This window comes from Zootermopsis nevadensis, unplaced genomic scaffold, assembly GCF_977971745.1.
Source record: "Zootermopsis nevadensis isolate Lab colony 2312 unplaced genomic scaffold, Znev_1.0 Znev_ptg000004l, whole genome shotgun sequence".
Taxonomy (NCBI): domain Eukaryota; kingdom Metazoa; phylum Arthropoda; class Insecta; order Blattodea; family Termopsidae; genus Zootermopsis; species Zootermopsis nevadensis.
In genome coordinates this window covers 3450979-3472444 of record NW_028259136.1, presented here as the reverse complement: position 1 = coordinate 3472444, position 21466 = coordinate 3450979, and the positions used below count along the sequence as shown (strand labels likewise).

The window sequence follows — 21466 nt, the reverse complement described above, 5'->3', positions numbered from 1 at the left end:
AAATAATCCAAACGATAAGTGTACCGAATTTCGATTATAAAGTTCGATATAAATTTATCTCAAATATCGATTTCCTGTGCTGTTAGTCGGTATTCTGTGTGGTTTGGTACAATTGTTTTGTACGTAAGATATATTGACTGAAAGGAACGTGAAAAATGGTACGACCTTACCATTTTTAAAATTTATTTAATTTCTGATATTTCTTCATAGTTTTAATGCCGGTGTTTGAGCTGTTCGTAACTGTGTCTTTCCTTTACAGGCCAGTGAGGTGGAAGAGACTATGAAGAGGATACAATCCCATAAGGGAGTGTTGGGCACAATTGTTGTAAATTCAGAAGGTAATTAAATTTTGTAGTGTCATCGCGTTAAGCTTTTTGTTGCACAGTTACACAACTCACTCTATGCTTACTATATATATATATATATATATATATATATATATATATATATATATATATATATATATATATATATAAATAAATTGTCATAGAACTCCTTTGGACGTCTTTGGGGCTGTGTCAAGGATATTGTATACAGCAAGAAGTGAATTATGTTGTGGACATGCACCACAAAATTAACAGAAGTATTCACTTCTGTATATCCTGCTATGACTGTCTGGGTCTTGAGTAAACTGAATATTGCTTTGACATATGCAGAGTTGTTAGAGTAGAGTAGAGTTTATTTACATTCCATAGATCCTTCTTAGGACTCAACCAAAGGATGTAGAACATGTCATTTCATACAATATACATACACTTCAGAACTTTCAACACAAGTACAAGAACGTATTTCACATATCAATGTACATAAATTCCAGATTCTGCAATACAAGTATGAAAAATAATTTTACAAATTAATATACATAAACCTCAGAATTTTAAATATAAATACAAAACTAGAAGCAGCTCACATTGAGTTGTACTAAATAATACGAGTGTTTGGACATATTTGCTGCTATAGTGAAATGAAAACCTTCCATGTCACCATTGTACATAAATATAATTAAGAAGTAATAATAATAATAATTATTATTATTATTATAATGCTCCATGTTGAACCTTCAGTGTAATGCACTTATTATTTATTGGAAATAATCATTCATTGAATAATTTTGATTGAATGCCATTCTGTATTTTACTGTTTATAAGCACAAAATCCAGTGTATATTTCCCTCAGACGTACTTTTCAACAGGTATCCCAATTAAAACAACAATGGACAACACTACTACTGTTCAGTATGCTGGACTAATAAGTCAGCTGTCGGACAAAGCAAGAAGTGTAGTTCGAGATTTAGACCCCACCAATGACCTCACATTTCTTCGCATTCGCTCCAGAAAGCATGAAATAATGGTTGCTCCTGGTAAGAAAATGTTGGTGTTACTAAGACATAGAAAAATGTGTTATATAATTTGTCTTTGAAGCAGTTTTAATTTTTAAAATATTTTAATGTTTTTTTTCAGATAAGGAATTCATTTTGATTGTCATTCAGAATCCAACAGAGTGAATTATGTTTCAGGAAAGTGGACTACGTGGTGTGAATATCTTGGAAACATTATGTTTAAAATCATAAAATTACCTTGCATCCAGGAAATAGGATCTTAAATCTTTCTGTGTGTAGTTTCAGAAAGTAAGCTTCTTATATCAATTATTTATTTTAATCCGTCACAATATAATTTTATTTAAAATTTCTTATAATTAAGATAATAAAATATCATTCATGTTCCTTATCGATTGATCGATTTACATTTCGGAACATTTACACAACATGTTTCAGTTTTTATAAAACCATCATCAGGTGTAAAATATATCTAAGAGCTTAAAACTCAATTATGATTTCTGTAGTTTTTTGGTGATGTTTCATTATATTTGTTTTTCCATATTTGGGCGAAGGTGTTGTTTTTCTTAAATGTTATTAGATGTACATATCGGCCAAAGATGTGGGAGTGAGTGTCCAGAAGTACTAGTGTCTTCGAATAGGTGTGGGTCAATACTCTTGACCCACACCTATTCGAAGACACTAGTACTTCTGGACATATCGGGACACTCACTCCTACATCTTTGGCCGATATGTACATCTAATAACATTTAAGAAAAACAACACCTTCGCCCAAATATGGAAAAACAAATATAATGAAACATCACCAAAAAACTACAGAAATCATAATTGAGTTTTAAGCTCTTAGATATATTTTACACCTGATGATGGTTTTATAAAAACTGAAACATGTTGTGTAAATGTTCCGAAATGTAAATCGATCAATCGATAAGGAACATGAATGATATTTTATTATCTTAATTATAAGAAATTTTAAATAAAATTATATTGTGATCAGACGGATTAAAATAAATAATTGATATAATATTCACAATATGACGCAATTACACTATCTTAAGCTTCTTATGTTGTACCTTCTAATTCCAACGTGTCGCATCAAAATATTACACAATATGCTATTGTTACAGTCACAATTAATAGGTATTGTATACAGAATCGTGCTTAATCTTGCTTGTAACGATATTCATTTCTACTGTTAAAATATACTTTATCATATAAATTGTGTTATATAATGTTGGTAATTGCAATATTCATCCTTAAATGTCAGTATAGGATGTGAGACATCCTTCCAGTAGTTCCTTTTCCTTGCACACTACAGTATTTCAAGCACTTGTTTTCATTTTTTAGGTATAACACTTGTGTTGTGGTGGGCTAGTTTTGTAAAAATTATCAGTGTCCATCTTCAAGGAAGGTGAACAATATTTGATCCACCACTTCTATATTATCCACAGCCTAATGGACTAGTACATTTATATAAATGTAAATACATGTAACAATCCACTACAAAAGCCTAAAGATTTAAAAAAAAGTAAAGTAATTCTAGTCTGTGGTTGTAGTTTTAATTACAAGTAGATCTAAAGATAAAGACAAGGACTGAAAGGATGTTTATGTTGTGGTGAGGAAGGAAACAATGCAAATTAAATCAAGAGTGTAACAGTACAGAATACAGTCTTTTCTTTCTGTACTTCATCCTTCTGTAGTCTTGATTTTACTTTATTGTAACTAAATAATTATTTACACAGCCTTGTGTACACAAAATAAATGTTTCAAATAAGAATTATAACTCATGGTGAGGTATGCATCATAAGAAATGTTTGTGTAATAATTGACTATTTTGATAAACTTGATAGACTGAAGATGACTATCTTCTGAGATGTTGCACTGTGTAGTCTGGTAGAAAATTACTTATGATTCAGAGGTGATTTGCTACTACTATCATTGCCCAGATGATAGAGGCAGTAAGCAGCTCTACACCAGTTTCTAAAACCATATGGTTTTAAATAAATTAAAGTTTCTGATCTTTGTAAACTCAGATATTAATTTTAATGACTGTATTCATCTCCAAGTGCATGAACCATATTTTATTAAACAATTATTGTGTACTATAAGAAACATGTCCTGTATTAACTTTGTGTATACCCCTGATGATGACCCTGGTGGTCTGAAACATGTTGGGTGAATAAATTTCCAACATATATTTTGATGATATTTTTATTGTGTTAATGTAAAGGTATGGCATCCAATGTAAACATTAAATTCATACTCCACATTAGCCTTCATAGAAATTTTACTTCAAATTACTCTATAAATATATACAAACATAACACTGAAAAATATATGGCTCACATCATGAAAAGGCCTATAAATATTATGTACAGTTAATATCTTATTGTTCACTTGTGTATCACATCACTTTACAGTACACATCAGATTTCTTAAGATACATTACAGTTACTGGATTTTTATTTGCACTAGTATAAAATTGACAAGAACAGGGCCAGATACCTTCTGTACCATTCTTACATATGTGGTTGATCCTTATTCTCTTTTGTGTGTGTCTGCATGTTAGAAACATGCTTACTGTCCACATAGCAGGTGAGAAGGCTGGAAATACTGGAAGCATGCACTGGCATGTGATAACAGCTTTCTCACACTCTCACTTACTGCATGCCTCAGTATGCCATTGACTACTGTTTCTGTTCAGACGTTGAAATTTCTTCCTGACCATTTAGATTTTGTCTTCATTGGTTATGAAAATAATTTATCTCAATTTCTTCAGTGGGGGAAAAAAAGAGAGAGAGAAGAAAAGGAGAGGAAAACTGAAACTGCTAGACTAACAGTAAATATTGTAGCTGAAGTTAATCCTTTTGTAAAGTTTCTTGTCATGTGTGAACCCACTAGAGAATTCTTTTTCCATATTTAGTTCTGGTAATAATAAATAAATACTTTATCTCAATTTTCTCAGTGGCAAATTCAGGAGACTTTGAAAATGCAGAACAACCTGTAAATGTAGCTGAAGTTTATTCTTTTGTAAAGTTTTTTGTCATGTTTGACCCCACAAAAGAGAATTATTTTTACAATTTCAGTAATCAAAAATTAGTTTATACATCACTACCTTTCAAATTTGTATAATTTTCACAACTTTGGAAGTGAGCTTTGTGCTGCCTTGGCTACAAGTAGGCTGACATGGACTTTGATTTTCTTATTTCAGTTTTACATTAGTTCTGAAGAGATGAAGATAATATGTGAAGGAGGAAGCGCACAAATATGTGAATGTGCATTCTACTGAAACAAAGTTAGAGAATGTTTGTGTATATGCATACTTATGAAAGTGTTAACAACACAACACATTCGTATCTGTTTAAATGGAACAGAAATTAAACAATGATATAATTATTACACAGACCATCCACTTTTTACTTCTTTCACTTCAAACACTGAGTATAAATAAAACTGAGTAACGCTACTTCCCACTGATGGCTGGTAGATTTTGGTTCCAGTTTTGGAGACATCAATACAGTTAAATAAATATTACAGTAAAAATTAGCATTTTCCATTAAATCAATTGAACTCTTTTGGTACGCTTTGTACTTTACCCACAACTTTTTAATTTCAAGTCAGTTGTTAATGTAAGCTGTGTGAAACTACCTTACAATCCTTAAATATTAGCATTCTTTTCACATATAAAAATATTTTCTAATGAGAATTCATAAGCTAAATGTTTATTATCCTTGAGGTTCTGAGGTATTTGTGTCATCTGCTAATGCAGAATTAAAATTTGACTGAATGTGGTTTGTTGGAGAGATTCCCTTTGGATGACAATACATGTAATATAAAATCATGAACATAATTCCTATTATAAAAGGCACAGTGGAAAATATGAGCAGTGGTAGAAAATACCATGTATTTTTGACTTGAGGATATGCCTCTATGGCCCACATCACAGTTGATATCAAGTTCTCTACAAAGCAAACTGTGTAATATACTAAGTACCTTGTACGTGTTCTGCCCTCACTGGGTGTGATGTATGTGAAAATGTAGACTAACCCCAAGGTAGCAGCAAAGAGGATTTCACCTACACGTTCCTTCGTTGTAGCACCATTTGGTGAGGATTTGCAGAAGGCTGTTCGATCCAGCAGAGATAGCCATGTAGTCATTACCAACCAATGGATAGCACATGCTAATGCTGTCCATATTGGAAATAAAGTTGCTATGACACTTATTGATAATATACGTGAAACTGAAATTAAATAACAATATATAAATCATGATCATATACCAACTAACTTTGATAATTTAATGAACTTCTTATATGTATTCCACTTGCACAAATATGAACATGTTCTTCTGGGTTTTGGCAATATTTAAGAGAAACATACTGTATCCATCTTCAGGGTTTTTGGCACTATGTAGATTCATATGTAGATGGCAACATTTTGGAGAAACACGCAATTTACATCTTGAAGTATGGAGACAGGGTGTTTCTCTGGAGCACTGAAATCTACCTATGAGTCTACATGGTGCCAAAATCCAATCATCATCCTCACCATGAAAGTCTCAAATCTCATGAACATATGTTCCTGCTATTGTCCAGAGCTGTTACTTGGAAACTCGGTAACTTCTTTTTTGTATCCTAATGTTTCTTAATAATGTCTAAATTTATAACACAGAAACTCAACAATGAACAGCTGCCTGAAATGAGATAGATAAAATAAATGTGCATAAACTCCACAGAAAAGAAGAAAAATATATTTCAAATTTAAAAATATGAGCAACTGGTGTACAGCTATCAATGCAAGAAACAAGCATTGTGAATTAAAAGAGGCATAACTTCAAGATAATTTTACTATGTAGAATCATATATTTCAGGATTCTGTGAATAATTCAATAATTCTGAATGCTGTGGTCGAGTGGTTAACACTCCTGGTTTGTTTTTGGGAGGTCCCAGGTTCAAATCTCAGCCATGAGACTGGCTATCCTCACTGGGGTTTTCGTGGTTTTTCTCAGTCCCAGGAAAAATGCCAGGACAGTACCTTAAATTAGGTCACGATCACTTCCTTCCACGCCCTTTCTGATTTATTACTCACTATCATCATCTCATTCAATGCTATACAGTCTGAGCTACTGAAAAAGCATTGTTAAATAAAATATAAATAAATAAATATCAAATCACAAATATCTGTCATACTTATTTTCAAATAACAAACTTGTATGATTTGAATCTTATTAACACTGGTGAATGTCTGTCAACTGAATATTTCATTATTTCAAATGGGAGACCATGTTTGTTTTTCAGACTACTTAAGTGTAGTGAGTGGACAATTCTGTAGTTTTCCAACTAAATCATACCTGTTATCATAAAGTGCCACAAGAAGTGCATTACTGTACCACTCCAAGAGATATTATCTTTCTTGTCTTGAACAAATCGTATAGAGCGGTGATATGAAGCCATAGACCATGCCATGCTCAGTAGTGAGCTGATGATGGAACCAGCTTGATGCAACCCTTAAAAAAAGACCAGACAATTATTGGAAGAAAACGAATGCACGTTTGAACTTATGCATGTGAGGGCAAGCATAACTTCATATGGTAGCCTGTTACTTGTAACTAATTTGTCCATATAATATTCTGAAGTCCTACTAATGACAATAATATATTCAAAATTTGTAATTGTACTTATACCTTCTTTTTTATACGTCTCTGACAAATTCATATCTGGGAACAGGTTAAGTTAGAGTTGCTTAGTTGCCAAACTACTATACAGTGAAATAGCTCTATCTCAGAAACCATTCAGAATAGGACATGTACATATACATATTTTTGCTTAGAATGACCAATACTATGACCTCCCAGAATATTGACCTTTCCTCCTGGGACACCTGTATAGTGGATGCATTTATAAATATGCTGTTGAAATTGCAACAGGTTAACCTTGTTAAATTTGCATGTATGCCCACAAAAGAAGCTGTTAATACCTCACGTGTTGTTAGTTTTCTTTGATCTTATGGCAATGGTGACTTACACTGGAAAGTTGAACCATCTCTAGTATCAACTAATAAAATAGATATTTGTAGAATTTGCTGTGGAGCAGCTTCTAAGAAACATTCAAACACACGCAGTAATGCCACATCACAATCTTCCTTCAGCATTTTTTCATAATACCGCCACTGGTTCACACTATCTTTTTGTTTCTCTGCACGTCTAGATTTCAGTGCATAGCTTAATGAATCACAGTACCTGTACAGAAATAATTAAATTAAAACATTATGTATTCTGAAGTATTTAGAAATTCTATTGCTAATTATTCCTTTTCTAACATTTCCATTTAATCTATAATAATTAATTATTCCTGCTATATAAATTTATATTAGGAGCCTGTGGCATGGGGGATAACACCATCATATTCTACAGTTAGTGCAGGCCTTACCTGCAAAACATGAATCAAATAATTGAAATAAATTTACATCCTCTGGCTTACTAATAAAGATTACATAGATTTTCATTATATTATCAGGTAATTCATTATATCAAGATGAAACCTTATTTTCAATAAATCAGATAATGTTAGATGTTATATCAAACCAGAATGAAACCTGTCTTTTTTTAAGGACCAACACTTAATTCATTCAAATAATTGATATCCTTGGATAGGCACTGTGACATAGCCTGATTTCTCCTAATTATGGAAGCCAGTACTCTTTATTTTGAGCAAACTTGGTTTCACACATATATTACACAGTCACAATAACAAATAGTACCTCAGGACTGGTGCAAGTTGGAGTAGCAAGACAAGAATACGAATTACCCATTTTCTAGATGCCATCTTTGATACTGAATTACTTTCCTTATCCAATGCATACCTGTAATGCAGCCACTTGATGAAAGGGTACAGCAAACCAGTAGAACAACATTATATTTATTACAGCCTTTAGAAAACATCACATCAGTGGATAAGTTCATCAAAATACACTGTCAACAGTATGCAACAGAAAACAGTTAAATGTAGAAAAAGCAGCATGTTTTATTTGTAGACCATCATATCATAAGAAGCTACCACTGCATACATTTACAGTAGAAATGGCAGTTATAATACATGATTTTAATATCATTAATTCATCAACCTATATTTGCAAAAATTCCATCAAAAGAATTGCATAAAATTGTAATGTCAGATGGCATAATAAATATAATTAAGAATGATTCACGCAACAGTAAGAACGTCTAATTTCAAACCACATGAATATGAACTCCTCAAACAAAACAAAAATGAGACTATGAGCAACATAGTACTCACATTCTGATACTGATGATAGTGTTCACCAAAGCAGGAAAGAGTATAAATAACACGGTAAGAATAAAATATTCAGTCCTACCGCCGTGGAAATAACGGTAGGCTAAATTAATATCTAAGCCAATATCAACTATATGGCTAATTATCGACACTGCCAGAGCAAATATGTCGAAATTAGTAACATGGGCATTATTTGGTATATAATCCACTTCATCTGTGGTATACACTTTCGCTTGAATTGTATTACTCTGCAAAGTGACTTCTTCTTCTTTATTATAACATGGACTCTTACTGTCACTTATTAAAACCGAAGACATATTGGAGTAGGATGTATGCTGTGCAATATAATATCAAAAGTGATACATAATTATAAATCTCACATATTTTATAAAAACATGACACCTGTCAAATTCTGTACGTACGCAGAGCTAGGAAATTGCTTAGATTAATCGAACTCACAGATGATCGATTATTTAAAGTTAATAAGGACTGTTATCGTCATCGTTTCTAATCCTTGTTATTGAAGTATGAAGTTCTCAATGAGGAGGTTCATGGTTATTTATCATAGTATATAATTTTTACGTTCATTCTTGATATCGTTAGAGACGTCAAGCGGACCACTTGTAGGCATATATTGTTATTGTTACGAATAAACAGATTGACAATTCCAAATACTGAATTTTTGCAACCTATTCGATAATATCGAAATTGTACAGATCCGTCGTGTAATCGAAACTGTGGAATAGGTCGATTAAATAACTTCAGGTCTGTGTCAAAATACTGAAAAAAAGAGGCGTACACCCAGAAATGGCGGAATGTGTTGTTGTCAACTTCTCTAGTGATTCTGTTAGAATTAGGACTGATGACTTAAGTAACAACGTATCCGAAGAAAGTCATATTCAACCAGGGCGTTCTGTATTTGGCATATACCACATAATTTGTCTCCTGTTGTCAATAACGACATTCGCGCTCGATGTTGGTTTTGATTCTTGGTTGGCATACTTTTACTACCGTCAAGGACAAGGTGCCTATTTCGCATTGACGGTGACATTTCTTATTTTTCCTGCACTTATTACAACGGCATTTAGCCTGAGATGGTATGAATTTTCCTGCTATCTAACAAGTGTTTTTTATGAGAGAAAACTAACATGAAACATGTTTGGAACGCTAGGTTAAACACGGTGTGACCTGTGGGTCTGGGGCGGTATGGCCGCATGTTTTGGAGAGAGTAGTCCATTAATGTATCATAGTTTGATCGAATGTTAAGGCTCATTATCGTAGTATTTATTGGATTTTTTTTAATCACTGCAATCAAATTATGACATATTATGGTTAGGTCTGTATTTATATGTAATATGCACCTCATCCTCAATCAGCCCCATGAATGTTTTAATTAAAAAATTAATACTGTGGGTGGAACAAAACCCATGCGAACATCCAAAATAAATATATGTGTTTGGTCTTGGTTGTACTTTTATATTTATTCAACAAATAAGTAGGGTGGCAGGTAGGTTGATTTTGATTAGTTGAGTTAATTTCATTTCGGCTTTCATTGTGTTATATCAGATGCATAAAACACATTTTGAATGCCTTGTATGGTTATTCCCTTTCATTGTTCTTATTTTCAGTTTATGATTCAATATTACAATAAAAGCTAAATATAATGCAAGTGAAAGCTGCTGTTATAACAGAAAATTCACTCATGAATGCCACTTAGCTTCATAAATATTTTTAGATTAATGCTTTTAAATAGTTGCATTGATGTTGTCAGTGTTGAACCTGCAGGTTCTGCTACCAGCGAGTTAGTTAAATACTGTTGCTTATAAGAGGAGATATGTGGAGTATGTCAATAGTATGGTAATAATTTTAAATGAATAACCTGAATATTTATTCTCGTTATGTCTGAACAATTCTAGATGTGACACAGGAAAGACCATCCATTTTAAATTTATTGTCATCCTAATTCGCATTTGTCCTGTTCTAGCTGCAGTATGAATGGTACCTCTCTACTTTCAGGATATCTCGTTTCAGTCATTATGTACGTCTTTGGCCCATAAGTTTATTTAGTATTCTGGTTCATGTAATTCTTTCAACACATTGGCACATAATTTCTTCTATGTGTATTCTCTGTATTATAATAGGAAGTTTGCAAGGATTATCATTTTCCTTTACAGTAATAAATTATGTATGTTTCAGGTACATAATTGATGGTGATGAACCTACTCTTTCAAAACCCCCACTTTGGAAATGGGTTCTACGGATCATTATGTTGTTGCTTCAGTTGGCACCAATACTGAGGTATTCTGACATTAAGATTTTATTCATAATTCATGTGTTTTGTTATTTTTTTCATTATTTTGTTAGCTCGTGAACTTCAAATAATTTTCTTTGACATGAGAATAAAAAATGTATTTAAAATATTAATGTATAGGTTTAATATCTGTTTTGTCACTTTTGGTTGTAATTTGTGGTATTAAATTAGCAAACTTAAACAATCTTAGCACACAGATTTTCACTTTCAATATATAGGAGACTACTGATTCCTCTACCTGGATATGCAACAGACCAAATTTCTTCCTTACCTTAATAAATCCATTAATCCATTCTCCTGCCATGGTACACTCTGTGAAGCACTTATTTAAGGCATGAAATTAGTGACAAATGTGAAGCTCTGGGGGGGGGGGGGGATAATAATAATCAAAATAAAATTCATAGACAAAGTACAGTAGGCATTGTTAGTCTTATATTTGGTAGTGAAATCTGAATTACATGTTAGGTTGGGCTAGGCAATGTATAAGTACTTGTTTTAGGCTTAGTTCTAAAAGTCCAGTCATTTTTGCATGTTGCATAGTTCATTCTTCATAGGATAAGTAATTGGCCACAGAATCTTGATACATAAATGTTGAAAGTATGCTTTCAACAACCCTCTCATTGTATGGATTTAATGTCAACCTCTATTAACAGATTCAAAATTGACAAGAAGATATATTTTTGACCTGTCAATTGGCCATTTTAATTTGTTAATGTTTTATAAATTTAAATTATTAATAATTTGATTTGTGTGATCTAATAATTAGTATTATAGTTTCTCAAGAAGTACAATTGAGAGGACTAGAAGACAAAGAGGATTTAGAAAGAAATGGACTTGGTTTGGCCATGTAAAGTGAATGAAGGAGAACATTATCCAACATGGAACTGAAAGTAAAGGAAGATACTGATTCCGAAGTAAGGATAGATGAGGAAAGAGGATTCAGATGTCTCATACTTACTTCTTACACTAGGATTTGGTGTAATTTGTGCAGTTGTTTCTATCTGCTATTTTGTGAATCAGTATGTAGCAAACCTGTTATATTGACATATTTCTAATTTTACATTTATTATTTTTTGATAATGGATTGTAAAATTACTAATTTTACATTATACATAATGACACTTTAACTTTGTATTCATTATTTGTAACCTAGGTACTGTGATGCACTGGCTTATGGCATACATAGTATTACAGCTGGGAAGGCAGGAAATAGGATACGGCAACAGAAAATGTACAGGAAGATGTTGGATGAAGATTCAGATGCAGCACTGCTCAGATTATTTCACTGCTTCCTGCATGCTGCACCTCAGGCCATCTTACAGCTCATGATTCTCATCTTCCATGCTAATCGATCAGATGAAAGCTCTATTCAGGGTAAAGCATATGTCTGGCAGTATAATTTTCAAGATATGTAATATATTTACAGTGAATTAAATTTACTCTCGCCATGTACATAATGCTAGTGCACGGACTGTGTTTGTGTTAAATAATAAGAAACTAAAAACTACGTCTTTTACAATGCAGTTTTCAAAGCTTATCATGTTTGTAAGATTTGAGGTTTTCACAGCGGTGAGTATGAAGACTTCTGACTTCTGGGTTGTTGCGCTGTGTAGTCTGGTCGATGTTAACCAACGTTTCAGAGGTCATACTGCCTCCATCATCAGGGCGGAGGCAGTATGACCTCTGAAACGTTGGTTAACATCGACCAGACTACACAGTGCAACAACCCAGGAGACAGAAATCTTCTTATCTTGTTTATATTTCAGTGTAATTTAATTAAAGTCTAGTTGGTGTATATTATGATTTTGCACATACATACATACATATATATATAATGAAATTAAGATTTTTATACAGCAATCCAAGCCTGGGCAGTGATATGTTCACTAGTATCAGTGGCATGGTCACTTACATCATATCACCGTTCAGTGAGATATGCCCGAGATGACAAGGAAAAATTAGAATGGCAAGGAGCTGTCATGCAGTTTTGCTGGCATCTCATGAGCACAGGTAACTTCAATAAGTTTTGCAATTATATGTGAACTAAAGTAGAGGTACCCATCTCTAATTACCACAGGCATGTAGGAAATGTCACATCTTCATAAATTTGGTAAGGAGATTGCCTTAATATAATGGTGTTTCCATCATTTTATAGTGTCAAGAGTGCTGGCTCTCAGTCTATTAGCATCATTATTCCCAGCATGGATGGGCACAGTTTGTTTATGCCATTGGTGTGTGATGTCAGCATGGCTGGCACTGGCACATCAACATACTGCAGTTTGTGCTAGTCGATGTGAAGAGTTATTGTTCAGCTTGGTTCTTGGACTTGCCTACATCTTGGCATTCATTGCACCTCGAGATGGACCTACAAGATACTCATATTTGGCCTATTATCTTGTGTTCTTCATGGAAAACACTGGAGCTCTTGTTGTTTGGTAAGTGTTCTGTAGATTATGTAGCTGTTGCTCTGCTACTTTGGTCACATGTAAAGATTGTAGTATTTGAGGTTTTCATGGCGGTGAGTCTGAAGATGGCTGTCTTCTGTTTTGTTGCGCCATGTAGTCTGGTAGAAGTTTACTGAAGTTTCAGAGGTCTTTGCTGCCTCCATTATCAGGGCAATGATGATGGAGGCAGCAAGGACCTCTGAAATGTCCGTAACCTTCTACCAGACTACACGGCACGATAACCCGGAAGACAGCCATTTCAAAGATTAAGTTGTATGTATTCTTAATGTCAGCACTAGCTGGAGGTAAGTAATTAGCTTTTCATCCATTGGCTGTCTCTACTCTCTGTGGAAATTATTCGTGTTTTTTCCGTCTAATCACAATTGTATATAAATAAAATTATTATCTCTGTGGAAAACTCCCTCAGTACCCGCTGATTAGGGCAATATGTAAGCCCCCATGCCCTTCTTGGCATAATGGTGGTGAGAAGAACAAACAATTATCAAGCCCACAGCCAGTCACTTTGCTGAATGCAATATCATGGCTGTCAAACAAATATTTTGAGTGTATAGCTTTTTTACTTAAATTTTGTTGTACTTGATGCAGGTGTGTAGCAAGCAGCTCAGCTCAGAATCCAGTGCTGTACTATGGTGCTGTGGTAGCTCAAGTAGTTGCCTTTCTTCTTGCTCTGGCATTCATGTTGCTGTATTATCGGTATTTCCATCCTAGTGGAACATCAACTACTCTTAGCAAAAGCATCTCTATAACAGATCCTGACATGGATCTAGCAAAACCAGGTCAGAGTAAACAATTCTCTAGCCAACAGACACTTTAGCATACAATTTTTAATCTATTTGCCAATATTATCTGCAGTGTATGTCAATAAAGGAAAGGGTGTCAGGGTAATTTATAATGGTAGTTTATCTTGAATTGCTTAATTGCTACCTTGTTTTAACCCTTTCATTTTGATGGACAGACCACTTCACAAGCTTACTGTGCATTATAGGTGGAAGTTTTCTGGCAGACTCTGATTTTTTACTTTGAGAAATTTTATAAAATGCAGAACTGTATGAAACTAATATTGTAGATAAAAATGTAGTTTTAGATGAAATTATATATATTTATATGTGCAGTAATGAAATATTTCATTGATGTACAAATTCTAAAATTTAAAAAGCAGGTGAATACAGCAAATGTACATTTTTTATGAGCAGCCTGAGAGTTAAGTGGCATACCCAGTGATACAGTGAAATTTTCTTTGGAAAATCAAGAATCTAAGGTTTCTTATACTGTGTTTGTGTTAAAACATAATTCAGCACCATACATCCAATATGTATTCTGATGAGTGTTATCTGCATACTGCAAGTTAGAAGTTATATACCTGTTAACAGCTTATTACTGTAAACTAATGTATTTAAGAGCTGTGTAAATAGTGTATGGGACCATGGACGTTCTTACTACCTCAAATTTAATAGGAAATGATACATAGTTACATTGTTAAGATAAGATTACAGAAAGAATTGAAAGATTAACCCTGTTAATCATGGACATACATATACTATGTATCCTGATGAACATTTTACCTGTTGTGAGGGACATCCTCATTACAGTCTGTTTTATGGTGCTCTAGTTTGTTCTTTAATCAGTTGAAAGTTCAGACCATTGATTTTGCTCTTGGATGTTGGGTACAAACATGGTTTAATCTGCAACACATAAACAGTGAAAACAAAGGGCTAATATATGAGAAGTGGGGCTCAAAAATGTGCATTACAATGGCACAGTGCAACAAATTAGATTCTATGCATGTGATTTTTTATTTATTGTTGCAAATCAGCGTGCATATAGCATATTGCTTTCATTGCTATGTAATTGATTTTGCAAATATTCCCACCTTCACACATTATAGAATTTCATGTATGATGTAATATAAAGTATTAACTATGTATTCGAATGGAGTTGAGGTAGTGTGATCCTTATTATTTTGAAATGGCTCTTCTGGACTTGTATTTCTGTTTTATAAGTTAAAAAAATTACAGACTATGTCTGCAGTGCAAACCACTTAAAATGTACATAAGGACTGCAGTTTATAAAAGTAAAGGTCTTTAAGCACACAAGTTCAATTTTAAAGATGCAAACTGGAATCCTTTATACCATAAAAAATAATTGAATTATCTGAGATATATTCTGGGTGTCTGCTATTCATATCTAAACTCTAAGCAAAACCAGTTAATACAACTTAGCCAGAATACAGTAATATACTAACACTAAAACTAATAATAATAATAATAATTTGGCACATTTATTAAGACATTAAGAAAGAGCAGGAAAGCCAACTAAAGACATGCTCTAGAAAGGAGAGAACATATGAAAAAATGCAGATAGTACAGTACAGATATGAAATTTTACATTTTATCTTCTTGGCTTAGAGAAATTGGACATGTCTGTGCTGTTTATATGTATTTGTGTCCTGGGAACTAATTTCACTTTCCCTTCATTTTATATGTAAGAATTTGTCCTCCCCCCCCCCCCCCCCCCATTTAACTTGTGGAACTTCATTAAATGCATGGCATTAACATTCCTGTTCAAGATATATCAGTCATAATAGCCAGAACATTGCTATTTGGAGAATAGAATCCATCAATTAAACAAAGCTCTTGAATTGTAATTGTAGATTTATCTTTTCATCTAAAGTAAATGCAAATACTGTGGATATCTTCATTTCTAATTTTGGGAGTATTTGGAGAAAGTGAAAAAGAGATGGCTGTTTTCTCTGTTATTGTACTTTATAGTCTGGTAGAATCTTACTGACATCTCAGAGGCAGCAAGCACCTCTGAGACGTCAGTAAACTACCAGACAACATGGACAACAGCCTAGAAGAAACCCATCTTCATACTCGCCAATGTGAGAACCTGGAACCTCACAAAGTGAAAGGGAGTTCCAAGTATAATCTCCAGGCTCAACTTTATATTTTGAAAGTAGTGCTGTGTACAAGTAACTATGAAACAAATTATATAATTCAAATTGATAATAGACATTGCCCACGACAACATTACTAACATGAAAATGGGCCATGCTTTTACTAAAGAGTTTTTTAAAATTATATTAAGAGATCTGAGAGTAAAGTTTGATCTGTAAATTGTTCAGATAAGTGATATGAGTAGATTGTGGTCTTTTGGGTTGTGATATCTGTTCACAGTGTTGGTAACCATTTATGAAACATCCACCATTTTACAACCTCATTAAGGCCATAATATGTGTAAGTTGTTGGTTTATTTCATTATAAACTGAAATCTTCATGAGTTATACTTGCTGACTACTATTATTACATATATAATTCAAAATCTCAGAATATTTTGTTTATATGTATTTTTATTTCTGATTTTTTATGCAATCCAACAAACTTAGAAATCCTAACATGTCATAATTGTAATGGGCGGCCATGTGCTCGATCTTGTCAATATTAGCTTTTGATGGGACCAAGAACAAGTTATTTTGTATAGCTTATATTAGAACTATGTACAACATAATCAAGAAGTTTCATTGTTGTAGCTATTTCTTGATATGTTTGCCAAGGAGGACCATGATCTGATACTAATATATACATTGCCTTCTCAGTATTGCAAACAGATTTGTTTGTAATATTCTATGTAATCTGAATTTTGGTGCCAAATTGTCTTCATATTTAATAATGAATTGGCATGAATGGACTCTAAGGTTCTTACTAATTAAATACAGAAGGAAGTACATTATATAAGTATTATAAAATTCCCAACTAAGTATAAATATAATTTTATTTAATATTCATTGTAAATGCATGTATATTGTTTACTTAACATTTATTGTAAATGTATGTATATTTTTTAGGTATTGTATATGTATATTGCCTTTTAATCCAAATTTTAAGGACTTAAGGGCTTATCATGTCATGTTGGTTGAATATATGATGTGTTTTATAAAAGTTATTATATATCACTTGTGAGAGACATTTCTGTGACTAATGCATGTTACAGAGTCCTAGGTTACTTTTTATAATGTGAAAACCTCTTGATTTTGTTAAGTTTCCCTAAAACATTTTTTCCACAGGTGTTTAAATTTGAATATTTAGAGACTGCTGAGACATGATGCTATCCAAAGCCCATTCTTATTAAGAATATGTTTCATACCAGATACTAATATATTCATTGTTGGAACATGAAAGTAGAAATATAAAGCACAAATTCAACAGTAGCATGCAGAATTACATCTTCAGTTTATGTCATGCTATTGGTTCTAAGATCCAGGGAGTAGTCAGAATTTTAGGTAATATTGCCTAGTGTCTTTAAATTCTTTGACTGTAGAGTATCTTTTAGCTCACTGGCTCCTGTAAGTTGGAAAGAAAACATACAAGTACTTCCAAATATAGGGGACATGGTGGTCTCAAGGTAAGACACTAGACCCTCATTCAGAGGGTCCTTGTTTGGATCCCCATTCAGATCTGTGTGCAGAATCTACTGATCATAGAATGTCTTCACTTATGTCAAAGGAAAGTGAAGTATACCAGGCCCCAACTGTGGCTGTGAGCCTCCATCTCCTGCAGGTATTTGAAAACCCACCCACCTACTTCCAAATGTTTGTCAAAAGATGGTAAAGCATGCACAGTTTGGCACTGACCATAAATATCTCAAAATTAAAATGCGTTGGTTGGCTTCTCTCAAGGTTACGTTCATGTGTTGATGAAATTATTGGGGATCATCAGTGTGGGTTTCAAAGTAAATGCAGAAATTAGGAGCAGATTGAATTTGGGGATTGCTTGCTACCATTCAGTTCAGAACCTTTTGTCTTCTCTTTTTTGTCTGCTGTCTAAAAACAAATATACAAAACTATAATTTTGCCTGTAGTTTTGTATGGGCGTGAAACTTGGTCTCTGACACGGAGGAACGTGGACTGAGGGTGTTTCAGAACAGGGTGCTAAGGAGAAAATTTGGACCTAAGTTGGTTGAAGCACTAGGATGCTGGAGAGATGCATAATGAGGAACTTCATAAGTTATATTCATCACCAAATATAATTAGATCAAGGTAAGGAACCTTTGGGTTCCATAAAATGTTGAGAACTTCTCGAGTGGGTAAGCGACTGTTGGCTTCTCAGGAAGGACTCAGTTCCATGGAGTAAGTCAATAAGTATTGATTACAGACCAGAATATCCAGTCATAGCAGTTAAAGGGCTAAAACAAATTCATTTGGAAAGTGTATTTACATTTTTTCCACAGAAATGCGCTTTTATACTGCAGATTAAGCTGTTAAATCATATTTTTAGATAACATTTCTTATTTATTTTTCATGGTCCATTAAATTTTATTTCCAAGTAACCCAGGCTTTGTGAACTGTGATATTTTAACTTTTGGCTGTGGTAGAAGGTTTATGTATACTAAATACACTATGATCTCTCACAAAGATTTCCTCTGTATGTGTGTGAATATATGTATGTTTGTTTTAAATGTAATAAGATCTTTGAGCAAGTACATTATCCCTTCCTATGCCAGGTGTAGACAAAGATTCTTTGATTTGCATATCAGATGAAAAACATTCAGGAATTTAGTGGGCATAAAGTGCTCCTGCAGGTTTTCCAGCATTTGCATGAGATAATCATTATTGTATGAGGTGTTACCAAAACATTTCCAGACTGAACATATTCTTTGTATTGCATTTAAACACATTTTAGCAGATGTTCACTGCTGCCCCCCTCAAAATAGTTCTCCTTGTGACCTTATACACAACCCAGCAGTTTGGCCATTATTGGAAACATCTGTGGATGCCCTGGGTTTTAAATGTCACCACTTTCTGCAATTTTTCTCTGATCGTCATAATATTTCTTCCCTTTGAATACTGGCTTAAGTTTTGGAAACAGGAAACAGCTACACTGAAACTGGATCTGGGGAATAAGGAGTGTGACAGTAAGTCATAGTTTCTGGCCAGAAATTCCTATACAGAACAAACAGTGAGCTCCATTTCAGAGGGCATTTTCTTCCTGTGGATATGCAGAATATCTGCATAGAAAAGCTAATTTCATGGTTTGACCCTGCATATCTGTTTATTTTAATAACACGTTTCAGAAGGATCCCATGTTGGGACAACATTCAGCAGAAGAGTCTAAAATTAGTTTCATATTTGTGTGCTGCAGTGGAGTTAGCAGACAGTATATTGAAGCACACTTCAGATATATGACTTCACTCTGGATAGTACAATGCCACTTTGTTCCCTTATTAGTTTTTAAATAATATTATGTTGGCCAGCTTCTATGTTTAATTATTTGTTGCACCATTTCATGTCTTCCTCTTATTGCTGCAGTTTATCTGAATATTGTCATCTAAAATGAATGTTTCTATTAATGCAAATACAAGACAAATCTGAAAATGCATTTGAATTTCAGATTTATAATGTGTTTATTATAAGAAAATAGAACTGTATATTTGTGGATGTTAATAGACTTCATTTTGGTAGGTATAATAAAGATGGCTGTCTTCTGGGACATTGTATCATGTAGTCTGGTAGATACTGACCAATGTTTCAGAGGTGCTTACTGCCTGCATCATCAGACAACATGGTGCAGTATCCCAGAAGACATCCATCTTCTTGTCACTATGAGAACCTCAAATCTCACTATAAGAATAACCATACATAGACATTTGTATTTATCTTCAACACAAAAAATTGGTTTAGTGGCAACCTTCTTTGTATTGAGATAAACTACCCATGCACATACTTAAGTTCACATGTTTATGTTACAGGTTCAAAATGTGTTAAACCACTTTAATGAGTAGTTTTTATAAATAAGCCACTGTAAGATGTTGTACAGCTATATTTTTGTGACAAGCCATGTACAATTTCTAGTTAGTTTTGAAATAAAAATGTATAAATATATTTTTATTGTTCATTGGAGTACGATATTCTTGTATGAGTGATACTCCATAAAGCATTTTTGTTACCTTGTGAAATGTGTATTAAAATAATGTTTTGTCCAAAAGTATCTTTGATGTGAATTATGAAGATGTTTCAGGTAGTTTTATAACAATTATTTTTCACTGTACAAACATTGAAAACACAAACAAATAAAGAGTAAGAGAAGTTCCTGAATTATTTTTGGTTCACGTACTGATCAACATTATTACCTCTTTGTAGAACTTAGTTGTATATTGTTTATATATTCAGAACTTGAAATGTCTGCATTTGGTGGCCACAAATAACTGCCTTGGACCTTTTATCCATTCACATAACTTGTTTTCATTCCATTTATTTTATTTTCTGTAGTTCCATTGTTATTTACCATCTTTATCTTTCTCCTGAACTCTCTTAATATGAAAATGGGGACCTAAAATTCTACTTGGTTCACACACACACTGTACCACCATGTAATGACATCTAGTTCATAACTACATCTATTCCAAAAGCCTCTATCTAAAACATATCCACTGAAGGAATCCACTTACCTTTTTATGTGGAGGCTAAGAATGAATGCATCGTCTTTATGTCCTGTGTATGTTGTTTTGGCATAATGTTTGCACACAGTGGAAACTTTACATTTATTTATATACTATATCATTATTACTTGTTTCATGAACGAAGTATTGTTCTCATACTTACGATATTACCCAGCTTACAAAGATTACAGTACCACTGCCATTCTGAAAGACAACAAATTCTGTGAATACAGATTGTAGAAGACTAATAATCTTATAAACTAATTTTAACTGCCATACAAGTTTTTTACAGTATCTGAAAGTTTACTATCATGAAAATAAAATGTATTTTGTGTCCTGATGTTAACTGGCTACACTTTATGCTGTATTTCCATTAACACTTAAGAATTTCTAAGTAATCATATGAAACTGAAAGCATTATTCTTTAGCTGCCAAGTAATATTCCCATTTTAACAATTATCATAAAACTGTTATACTGGTAACTTTCTGAAGATCAACATCATATAAAAACACACTAAGTGGTGGCATTTCCAGCATAAAAGTGTGTACCGCGTCCATATTGTCAAGGAATAAAAAAGTATTAAATAGATAATCAATGGTATGACCTTCATGGTGACTTTCCCTAATAC

The 21466-nt window shown here is 33.3% G+C and overlaps 3 protein-coding genes across 3 annotated transcripts; 2 read left to right on the top strand and 1 right to left on the bottom strand.

The window, feature by feature from the left end:
* The first annotated feature begins 10 nt into the window (after positions 1-10).
* robl (dynein light chain roadblock) lies at positions 11-3533 on the top strand. Its single transcript, XM_022066142.2, has 4 exons — positions 11-158; positions 260-338; positions 1193-1360; positions 1461-3533. Exons 1-4 carry the CDS (start codon positions 156-158, stop codon positions 1502-1504), a joined length of 294 nt encoding a protein of 97 aa, XP_021921834.1. The 5' UTR covers positions 11-155; the 3' UTR covers positions 1505-3533.
* On the bottom strand, positions 3532-9079 carry LOC110830859 (XK-related protein 6). The gene is made up of 5 exons (XM_022066198.2): positions 8631-9079; positions 8095-8196; positions 7359-7573; positions 6686-6841; positions 3532-5576 (listed from the first exon to the last, which is right to left on the bottom strand). Exons 1-5 carry the CDS (start codon positions 8942-8944, stop codon positions 5062-5064), a joined length of 1302 nt encoding a protein of 433 aa, XP_021921890.1. The 5' UTR covers positions 8945-9079; the 3' UTR covers positions 3532-5061.
* A 154-nt stretch (positions 9080-9233) lies between these two features.
* On the top strand, positions 9234-20496 carry LOC110830840 (XK-related protein 4). The gene is made up of 6 exons (XM_022066172.2): positions 9234-9724; positions 10824-10925; positions 12092-12312; positions 12796-12948; positions 13094-13373; positions 13989-20496. Exons 1-6 carry the CDS (start codon positions 9435-9437, stop codon positions 14215-14217), a joined length of 1275 nt encoding a protein of 424 aa, XP_021921864.1. The 5' UTR covers positions 9234-9434; the 3' UTR covers positions 14218-20496.
* The last annotated feature ends 970 nt before the right edge of the window (positions 20497-21466 follow it).

Bases quoted from the DNA above. Each gene is read 5' to 3' on its own strand.
- LOC110830859 (XM_022066198.2), bottom strand. From the start codon at position 8,944: ATGTCTTCGGTTTTAATAAGTGACAGTAAGAGTCCATGTTATAATAAA. The intron at 8,197-8,630 runs GTGAGTACTATG...GCTGCATTACAG, and splicing joins ACTATCATCAGTATCAGAAT to GTATGCATTGGATAAGGAAA. The intron at 6,842-7,358 runs GTAAGTCACCAT...TCTTTTTTTAAG, and splicing joins AGATGGTTCAACTTTCCAGT to GGTTGCATCAAGCTGGTTCC.
- LOC110830840 (XM_022066172.2), top strand. From the start codon at position 9,435: ATGGCGGAATGTGTTGTTGTCAACTTCTCTAGTGATTCTGTTAGAATT. The intron at 10,926-12,091 runs GTATTCTGACAT...TTTGTAACCTAG, and splicing joins CAGTTGGCACCAATACTGAG to GTACTGTGATGCACTGGCTT. The intron at 12,313-12,795 runs GTAAAGCATATG...ATTTTTATACAG, and splicing joins AGATGAAAGCTCTATTCAGG to CAATCCAAGCCTGGGCAGTG.
- robl (XM_022066142.2), top strand. The intron at 339-1,192 runs GTAATTAAATTT...ACTTTTCAACAG, and splicing joins AATTGTTGTAAATTCAGAAG to GTATCCCAATTAAAACAACA. The intron at 1,361-1,460 runs GTAAGAAAATGT...GTTTTTTTTCAG, and splicing joins TGAAATAATGGTTGCTCCTG to ATAAGGAATTCATTTTGATT.